We start from the raw sequence: 10,373 nt of genomic DNA, 5'->3' as shown, positions 1-10,373 counted from the left end.
ATGGCATCCCCAGGTATGCAATGGGGAAGGAGGACAGCCTACAATTAATGTTGTCCTCAATCAGCTGTTGATCTGCAGCCGAATACCCAATGAGCACAATCTCACAAAAACATCATATTCTCATGATTATTACCAACAGTTCCTAGATAAGAAAGTATCCAATACTTAAGTTGACGTGAGATCTTTGGTGGTGATCGGTCATTGTCTTTCTCTTAGTTTGAGCAGGTGCGTGTGACTATAGAAGATGTGGGTGTAACTATATATAGAATGTCTTCATCATTGGGTGATGTATTGTCTCATGGATAGATATACTTGCGTGGTGATAAGGTTCGCTTGGGTATGGACGCGACGGACCGAGAGAAGTTGAGACGTGTTGCACCCCGATCCCAGAGTACGAGACATATAAATCTCGAAGCTTCACTTCTTGAAATTACGTGCTGGCAAATTGGCACATATGGAATGGGGATTGACTTTCTTGTACGAGACATATATCTTGAAACTCCACTTCTTGAAATTTTGTGCTGTCGAATTGGCACGTGTGGAAGGAAATGTAAGCAAAGTTGTAGCTAGGCCCCCAGGCGGTGTGCCATGCCATTTTTCTTTAGCTGGACCAGCATATACGCATGTATGGATTGGATACATGCAAGCATCCGGTCCCCGCATTTAATACCTACCTTTTATTTATTCTTATTTACTAGTACCAATTTAGTTCCTTTATTTGGTACTATTTGATTTGAGGACCATCAATATATATATTCCTGTAACAGCTCAATCATCGATTCGGCTGGCATATATATTTCTTTGGAGCCAGGGAGAGAGAGCCGTGAGTATCCATCTCCATTGTTGAACTTGAAGATGGGGGAGAAGATTGGGATGGCCAAGCTTTGGGCGCTTTCTCTTGTGGTTTTGGTCCTCGCGGCCGCGCCGAGCGTACCGGCGGTGCCTATCACCCTCATCACATCCGCCGTCGACAAGGGAGCCGGTATGTACATGTACATGTGTCGATGCCAATTTTTAATCAACCTTTTAATACTACGTTTTAGAGCATGTCCAGTTTTCCAACCACAAGCCCCCCGCCCCCCAATTAGTTTGGAAGAGTTTTATGATTCATTACAATTTCTATATCCATTCAAAGTGAATCCCCATAATTCAGTTATGATTGTCCCCTAGAAGCCGTATTTGCTGGCCCAGGGACTAGTAAGTGCTATAACACGTATGTCTGCTTGTTTCAAAATTCACATGTAGTCTCAAACATAAAGACAGATGCAGCAGCAAGTATTCAGATGTGACTCTTTTTTCAAGCAGTGTGGCAAGAGCTGTCTTTTCGTCAAAAGGAAGCATACCTTAGATTTTAATTACCATATGGAAATCAGGCAAAAACCAGCACCGCAGACCCAACCTTCTCGATTTTCACACCTTAGATGGAAAATCTACTTTCAACCCTTTTGATTTGCAAAAATAGCACCAAATTGAAATTCAAGCGTTTCAGTTGGTTTCTCCACTCTATGTTTGTATCTATCTCTCTTATATATATTATTTAAGGAAAATACTTAATGTTATTGTTGTCCCTCTTTTTTTCCATCCTCCCTCCCACCTCCCCATTTCTGGGTTGTCGATCTTTTTCCCACCGATTTTTTCTTGAGAACGGCCCCTAATAGTCGACGTCTTATTGGCTTACCATATAAAATCATATCTTACGAAATAGTATTCAATTGAATCTTTGGTATGCCATCACATCAACAATGAAATGGATGGTACAACTAACGGAATTGAATAGTATCCAACTGTACTGCAAATTCAATATCTTTGGTCATGAATTTGTTGGATCCTTACAGATTCCGTCTTAAATGCACACTAACTACCATAATATTCCCTATTACATCCTGCTAATTCAACACTAATTAGGCAATTATTATGTTGCTTGATAATATCACATAGCTCTCTTGCAATATTCCAAACAGTTTGTACTAATATTCATATTAAATCATGCAAATTCAACAGTTTTATTACGATGATTGATGATATCAGATCCTACTTACTAGCATTCTTGCAATATTCCTTGATTCCTTTTTTTAGTGGAGTTCCCTGATTCTTACGACTCTTGAGTGCTACATATTCGTAACCACGACTTGTCTCATGTGTTCAATGGCTTTCACGATTTTGATTAATTCGGTGATTATCTAACTTAGTCGATTTCTTGTTAGGCTATTTAATTATTCTCTGAACGTGGGATGACGATCTGTTGAATTCATACCTCATGTAAAATGGAGAAAACATGCACTGTACCTATGGATGCATCTTCGAGATAGTGAAGATTAAAACATGCACCTTCGAGATAGAGGCATGACGGGCAATGTTGTACAAATAGATAGCCCGAATCAAGATTATACATATGAGCTATAAACCTAAAGTATAGGTACAACATTCATGTACTGACCAACCTAATCTAACCAGGGAATACCCCGCTCGTTGCTGCAGTGATCGATTGCAATATATTTCAGTGATTTGATTGTATGAAACGGGCATAGTTAAATTAATAATACATGAATGAAAACAAAAAATGAGTATTATATTCTGTATTTGATTATTGTGTAGTCGAAAAATATTTTGAATATAAGAGGCATGATATAATGGGAAAAAATCCCCATGCATGTTGAGTGGACTTTTGATGAGATGGCATATGTGGTGAGGTGAGATGTGTGCATGTGATCAACTAATAATGGAGAACTTTTTCTCATGCATGTGGTGGGTCTTTAATAAGATGTCATGTGTGCATGTTAAGACAATAGAGACAGGGAGGATGCATTATTTGGGTATATAGGATCATGTGGAAATTTATTGGGATAAGGGTGTACTGAAGCAGACCCCATGTATGTGACGACACCATTTATGAAAAATGATGTGCAGTGTGCATGGATGGTACGCCGCCAGCTTACCACATGGATCCGGGCTCCGGTGCAGGGAAGAAGAGCTGGATCGTCAACCTGGAGGTACATATACACAGAAATATTTTGCCAGAACATGTGATACATTTTACCAAATCCATCGAACACAAATGCAGGGAGGCGGATGGTGCGAGAGCGTGACGGCGTGCATGTACCGCAAGGGCAGCCGCCTCGGATCTTCGAATCTCATGGAGAGGCAGCTCGAGTTCCGTGGCATCCTGAGCTCCAACCCCGCCGAGAACCCTGGTCCGTACATACATACATATGGCTCATAAATACGTACAGTATGCGGTATGCGTCGACGTTGGATTTACTAACGCTTGCACTCCTGCGTGCGCACATTAGATTTCTACAGCTGGAACCGGGTGATGATCCGCTACTGCGACGGCGCGTCCTTCGCCGGCGAAGGCTACGACGCGGGCTCGAGGGTCTACTTCCGGGGCCAGCGCATATTTAACGCCGCCATCCAGCACCTCCTCTCCATTGGGATGTCCTCCGCGGATCAGGTGCTGCTGGCGGGCGGCTCCGCCGGGGGCCTGTCGGCGATACTGCACTGCGACCAGTTCGGCGCCTTCTTCGCCGGCCGGAGCACCACCGTCAAGTGCCTCGCCGACGCAGGACTCTTCCTCGACGCGTACGTTACAAACACATGCATCCATGCATAGCTCATCCATCCACTGTGAATCGATCTATCATGGTTCTGAATGCATGCATGCACGCAGCGTCGACGTCGCCGGTGGCCATACCTTGAGATCCTACTTCGGAGGCGTCGTAGCCACGCATCGGGTGGCGCAGACCCTGCCGAGGAGTTGCACCGGTCATCTCGACGCCACCTCGGTGCGTAACGTGAATACATGCATAGCGCTCATTTCATCTGTTTCCATGCATGCATGCTTGCTAGCTGTTGAATCCTACGTATAACCCATGAAGCAGAACTCAACTGACCCCTACCATCTCATGTACACATGCATGCAGTGCTTCTTCCCGCAGAACATAATCGGCAGCATAAAAACCCCGATCTTCCTGTTGAATGCAGCCTACGATACATGGCAGGTAGGAAGCTGTGGTATATTTGACCTGATATCATCTCAGCATAGTTTCTTGCTTTTTGTATGTGTTGACAATAAAGAGCAAATGTAATTCAGATCCATGAAAGTCTGGCCCCGGACGTAGCCGACCACGGCGGCGCCTGGCGAGCCTGCAAGTCCAATCGTCTAGCCTGCAACGCATCCCAGATGAAAGTCCTGCAAGGTATACATACATCTATCTACAGATTAATTTAGCAGCACACTAAATTATGATATTTGCATTATTGCATATGATGATCAAACAATGATCTGAGATTGGGGTGTCGCATGTATCAATCCTACGGATGCAGCTTTCAGGGAACAGATGGTGGGAATTGTGGAAGGCGCCTTCTCCCGCTCCAAGGGCAATGGGTTCTTCATAAACTCGTGCTTCACGCACGGCCAGTCTAAGGTCCCGGCTACATGGAATGCAAATGGCTCTCCTACTATTCACAATAAGGTATCTACTGGCTACCAATTGGATTTTAAAGTGGGTTATATAGTTCATGCTCATTGGTTCATTCATTTGTGTCTTGTTCTGCGTGCACAGAGTATCGCGAAATCTGTGAGTGACTGGTACTTTGGCCGGGCTGAAGTGAGGGCCATCGATTGCCCCTACCCCTGCGACCACACATGCCACAACGACATATGAGAACAGCTGATTTGATTACTCTTAGCGTGTCTTGGAGTAATGTTTTGTTGCGTGTACTTTTTCTGTCAACTCGTTACGGAGGAGACAAATATGCTTATCAAGGCAGGTGAACCAATCACTGCACCAGCAGATGAGCTCAAGCACATCAAGATTGAGTAATTACAAACTAATTACATTATACAAAGGACCCGGATATCCAGCGACCGTCAGATTTTTAAGCATGACAAATATGTTTGCTGAGGATGGCAAGTTTACTTGGCGAGCTAACTAAATTTGCCATCATCATCCAATATAAATGGCGGGTACTAGGCGCCGGTCGATCGGCCCAACTTTGGGCCGATCGAACCCTGCACGTCCAATTTGGTATCTTCCGGCCGTCGTATCCAGTCAGCGATAGCAACCCTGACCCTCCCCCTCCCCCCTCTCCATCTCTAACCTCACACCCCTGTTCTTTTTCCCTCAAATCACATCAATGAGCGTAGGGGAGAGAGAAAAACGGAGTCACCACGCCCGGCACGCCCTACTACGCTCCTTCGCGAGGCGTGGCGGCCGCATTCATCGTCGACGGCGGCCCCGGCAGCACCAACGTGTAGCACCCTCTCTCATTTGCCACCATCGATTGCAACACGGCTTCATTCGTGTCCAGCCCAAAAAGTGCTACAAAAAATGAGATGATCCAACCAGCGGTCGCTTTTACTGGAACAACGACTAGGGATGTTGCCACCAGCGAGGCGATTTGCTGAAAACGGCGGCCACATTAGCTAGAACCGGTGACCACGTATATTGGGACTGGCAAAATAAAAATTGTAAGCATTGTTGCTAAAAGTTACTAGACGGAAAAAAATGCTAGAACCGGTAAATCAAAAAATGTTGATGTCGAAAGGGAATTGCTGCAACTGGCGAAATAAAAAACTGGAACCGTCGACGTTGGGAAGCTACTACCGACAAAAAAATATCTGAAACCAGCAAATCAAAAGTTGGTGCTGGCGAGGGGGGTGGGGGTGAGTGACAACGCCAAGGGAAGAAGAATCCATGTCATGGTGAAGCGGGGACGGCCAGCGTGACAATAGATGGATAGAGAAAGGAGACGCGTGGGATGTATGGCTAAGGCCCTGTTTGGTTCATAAGTCCTAGGACTTTTTCTAGTCCCAACTAAAAAGTCCCTAGTCCCTAAAAAGTCCCTCCCTGTTTGTTTCCAGAGACTAAAAAGTCTCTAGTTCCTCCCTAAAGGTTATTAAATGACATGTAAAAAACCATGTTACCCCTAGTATACAGAAAAATAACAACCAAACAACACCACGGGGCGGCGGGGCAATGAACGCAGGGAGGGACATTGTTGGAAAAGTCCCAAAAAGTCCCAAAAAAGACTCTCCTTGAGAGTCTTCTTCATTTAGTCCCCAAAAGCAACTTTTAGTCCCTAGTAGTCCCTCCTGTTTGGTTAAAAAGTTTCTAAGAGGGACTTTTTCTAGTTCCTACACCAAAAAGTCCCTGGAATCAAACACCCCTAAAAATATGCAGTTGAGAAGATAAGGCTGAGGAGCATCACGAGTGCGGTGGGTGGTCCAACGAAAAACACATGCGTGCGAGCGGGAGCATCTAATTTTCGTCGATCGAACGACGCCCGCGCGACAGGCCCAACACTCGGCCGGTCGGCCGCTGTAAATCATTTCTCAGTATAAATTGTCATGGAAAACTTTAGAGTTGACATGCCTAAAAATCTGACATCAGATTTAACGATTCCGTATACAAAACGCCACCGCATCTTCTGTAGTTTTGTCCCCCTACGCGATTGACCATCGTAAACTGTAAAGAGAACAGATACAAGTGTGGATTCTGAACATCAGCATACTGTAGCTACAGAAAATATCTCACATCTAGTTCAAGATGCGGCTTGGGCTAGGCGGCCCTGTGTTGGTATGTTGTTGCTTCTTCATCACTCGTGTTGTGGAAGATGGCCCTGTGTTGGTATGTTGTTGTGTGAGACTGGGCGGCGTCGTGAGGCCAGTGTGCTACATGGTGTGGTGGACCCATTAACTTGGGTTGGTATTAAGTAATCGTAAACATACTTCTAAACCTTAGTAGTTGATGTGATCCCACCCCGTGTATAATATAGCATGGCTAAGCAATGTAACTGCAATCATTGGCGACAAGGAACGGGGTTGAGACATATGGCTATTCTCAGCATATTCTCCCGGGTGCTCCCCCCCCCCCCCCCCCCCCCCCCCCCCCCCCCCCCCCCGCGCCATGTTGAAGTTTCGTGAAAAATACGAGAAAACATATGCGTGGCGAAGAAAGTACTATCCGATCTACGATCCATCCAAACCGGGTTTTTTTTCTGTACATACAATTTTTTTTGCCTATTTTTAATGAGAATACGCTTCTTAGTATTTTTTTCACGAAACTTCAAACAGGAGTATTGGGCACCCGGGTTAGATATCCCAAATTTCAGTTTTTGTTTACTATTTTTGCTTTGTTTTTTAATTTAATACTCATATAGGGGGTGGGTTGGAGCAAGTGCTCCAAATCCTCTTCCTATACTCACACCCTATTCATGGCGTACTACATGCATACTAAAATAAGGGTGGCCTGATCCAATATACCACTTTCCTGCTAATTGTTGACGTTCTTCACTCTCGGGATCCTGACAACGCTACTCTTTGCTCTCCGATCTATCTATTGTAAGTAAAAGAAATAGGATAAATGCCATATAGAAAAATCAAAAGAACAAATAAATAGTTATGGCCAGGTTTTTTTTTTGAGAAACAGTTATGGCCAGGTTAAGAAACATCAACATAATTATGGCCAGTTTAAGCAACGCTATGGGGAGTGGTTCAATCCACCCAACTCCTTCTTTCTCTCACATTTATGCCATTGTAGCCACCGCATAGCCTTCTTCGATTAACCGGTCTACGACAATGACTCTTGGTGCAAAAAAGAAGGTTGCCGCCAGCCCGCCACCGCCAGCTTTGTCCTTCCAAGAGATTGGAAGAAAGGTGATTCGCTGCCCCCTCCTTGATGGAGGAGAGCCATTTGGTGAAGTAATCTCATGCAGGCTTGATCCCCACGGAGGATTTGAACCAGTTGAGGGCGCCCGGCGTGGAAATGGTGCCGACTTTGCATGGGATGAGTGCATACTCCACCGCCCCTTTGTTGATCGAGGCATGTCCTTTCCCCTACACAATTCAAATTAAGGAATCCTCTCTTTCTACGGCATACAACTCTGTCACCTGAGCCCCAAAGGCATGCTGCACATTGTCTGTTAGATCATGATGTGCAAATGCGTCCTGAGCACCCATCGTGTTAGGGGATTTGGAAGTGAATCTTCATAGTTAAAATGCAACCGGTGAAGAAAGGCAAGCAAATGTCAATCTATGGAGGTGCCGCCATTCTAGTGGAGTCGGGAGCCAGCTACTTTCATATTTCAAATCACATCGAAGCAGGCTTAATGAGGGTTCTAAACAGATTTCAATCTAGCGCATGATCCCAATGTTAGAGATAATCCTTTAGGGTTAACTAGCAAATATGTCTGTGCGTTGCAATGGGAGAAAAAATAGCTTTGTGTTGTCCTACTAAAAAACACAACGTGCTAAACGAAAGAATCGGGACATAATAGAACTTTCAAGAATTCTTCAGCACCAACGTTAACCGGTTTGTCCAAATTTGAATAATCATTGAAGACACATAGAATTGATTGAAGAATGAAATGATACAAAGTTGATTACCATTCAATAAAATGGCACATTTCTTTTGACTGCAAGTTTATTAATTAACATTATAAAATTGAGATGAATTTAAAATTTTCAGAATTCTCGGGCATGAATGTTCACAAGACCGAGGGTGTTACATTCGAAAAAATAACAAATTTAATATTTTTATAGAATTATTTTTCATGGTGTTCATTGACTTAGAAATAACAATTACTAAATTATCGAGAAATAGCTCATTGATATTACTTTGTGCAATTTTGAAATAATCTAGAAAAATGGTTTGCATAGGTCATTATCAAAGTTAGAGAAATTTACAAATTCCAAACTTAAAGAAATTATTACAAAATTTTCATTTGTGATAATTTTTGTTCCGAGCGTATCTAATGAATTGAGGAAAACATTATCCTAAAGTTGGTCAAAGAAATACACAAACTTTGATGTTTTTATCCTATTTTTTTGCCCACATTGTAAACATCTACAAGGCTTCACGTCATTCCATGAGAAGTTGATACAATAACTAAGAAAACCATGTACTCCTACAAACCCTGAGATGTTAAAATTTAGCACAACAAAATTCTAATCATCCATATGGTTACTAAGAACAAAAATTGCTTTTTTTCCACATAACTTGACATCCACAATTTTTCTGCTGGTCTATCCCAACACTAATTTATTTATTGTCGAAATTAACCCCGCCTATATATGGCATGTAAGCATCCAAATTAACCCTATCTATTTATATCCACCTCTAAGTAATATTTTTTACGTGTTTGTTTAGAAAGAACGGGTGTGGATATGTTTGTATGCCCTTTTTTACTTTACCTTTAATATTTATATGGTGTGCAACATCTTCTCCTTTATTACTCCCATTGAATTAGGAGTCAATTAGTAGGCACAACAACCCGGAATTCCATTTAGCGGAGGCATGCATGTCCCTCCTTTATTTTCGGCATTTGAATTTTTGTTTCCCTGAATCCTGGTTAACCAAAGGCTCATGATCTCTACTCCTAATGGAGCAGTTGGTAGTCTCCGTTCCGGGGTTTTTTTCGTCCCACCTTCGTTGGTTTTTTTCATCACGGTTTCTTTTCTCTGGTTTTATTTCGTCCCACCTCACATCCCGCTCCTCCTGGGTTTTTTCCTGCCTGTACGAGTGTACGTGCTACCCACCGGTTTTCTCCTCTCCCTCCCGAAAACCCCCCGAGCCGCTCCCGTCTCTCCCATCGCGCAAACCACTCCTATCCCCGATAGCCCTCTCGCGTGCTAGGGTTCATTGAGCCGCCGCCGCACCGGAGCTCCTCGATCAGCCCCACCTCCTGCCGCTCCACCCACTGCTTCTCCCTCCGCTCGCTGCACTCGCCCTCTCCGCCGCGCCCGCCTTCCCCGATGGTCGCTCCCTTCCCCGTCGATCCTCCAATCGGCACCTTGTGGTTGGGGAGCTCAGCAGCCGTGGTCTGAAGGACGTGGGGAAGCCGCCCCCCTCGCTGACGAACGAGGCCCCCTCAAACACCCTTGCACAGCCACCCACTTCCCTCTCTCCCACCCAGAGCCGCCCTCTTCCCCGCCGGCGCCGCCCTCTTCCCTCTCTCCCACCCCGAGCCGCCCTCTTCCCCGCCCGCGCCGCTCTCTTTCCCGCCCGCGCTGCCCTCCACTCACCTTTTATTCTTCAAGCGGGGATGCCCCAGATCGAGTCGAGCAAGTCAGCGGGGCAGCGGCCAGATCTGCCACGGCCACATCTCGTCGAGTAGGGCCGCGCCGGGAGAGGTAGATCGAGGCGGCGGGCACCGTGTGTGTCTTGTCTCCTGGGACGCCGCTACGACCCGATCCGGTGAGGAGGCAGCCTCCGTGTGCGGCAACGAGGGCGGCGGCCGGCTGTGCGAGAGGTTGAATTGATTGTGCCTCCATGACGGCATCGTGAGGTCTATGTGTGCCATGAATATTGTTTTAGTTCACCTTCAGCCACTAAAGCGATCACACTGTTGGGGAACGTAGTAATTTCAAAAAA

General features: G+C 45.1%; 1 protein-coding gene across 1 annotated transcript; it reads left to right on the top strand.

The window, feature by feature from the left end:
- The first annotated feature begins 668 nt into the window (after nt 1-668).
- Nucleotides 669-4,882, top strand: LOC109733969 (pectin acetylesterase 3). Its single transcript, XM_020293181.4, has 9 exons — nt 669-982; nt 2,908-2,990; nt 3,062-3,191; nt 3,291-3,579; nt 3,668-3,782; nt 3,921-3,998; nt 4,091-4,196; nt 4,324-4,472; nt 4,563-4,882. The coding sequence occupies exons 1-9, from the start codon at nt 856-858 to the stop codon at nt 4,662-4,664; spliced, it is 1,179 nt and encodes a 392-aa protein (XP_020148770.1). The 5' UTR covers nt 669-855; the 3' UTR covers nt 4,665-4,882.
- Nucleotides 4,883-10,373: the final 5,491 nt, after the last annotated feature.

This window comes from Aegilops tauschii, chromosome 5 (genome assembly GCF_002575655.3).
Source record: "Aegilops tauschii subsp. strangulata cultivar AL8/78 chromosome 5, Aet v6.0, whole genome shotgun sequence".
NCBI classification, from domain to species: Eukaryota; Viridiplantae; Streptophyta; class Magnoliopsida; order Poales; family Poaceae; genus Aegilops; species Aegilops tauschii.
Note: the sequence above shows the minus strand (reverse complement) of the source record. Positions and strands in the feature narration are given on the sequence as shown.

Excerpts from the sequence above, each read along its gene's own strand:
- LOC109733969 (XM_020293181.4), top strand. The coding sequence starts at position 856 with ATGGGGGAGAAGATTGGGATGGCCAAGCTTTGGGCGCTTTCTCTTGTG. Across the intron at positions 2,991-3,061 it reads GCTGGATCGTCAACCTGGAG|GGAGGCGGATGGTGCGAGAG; the intron begins GTACATATACAC and ends ACACAAATGCAG. Across the intron at positions 4,197-4,323 it reads CCAGATGAAAGTCCTGCAAG|CTTTCAGGGAACAGATGGTG; the intron begins GTATACATACAT and ends CTACGGATGCAG.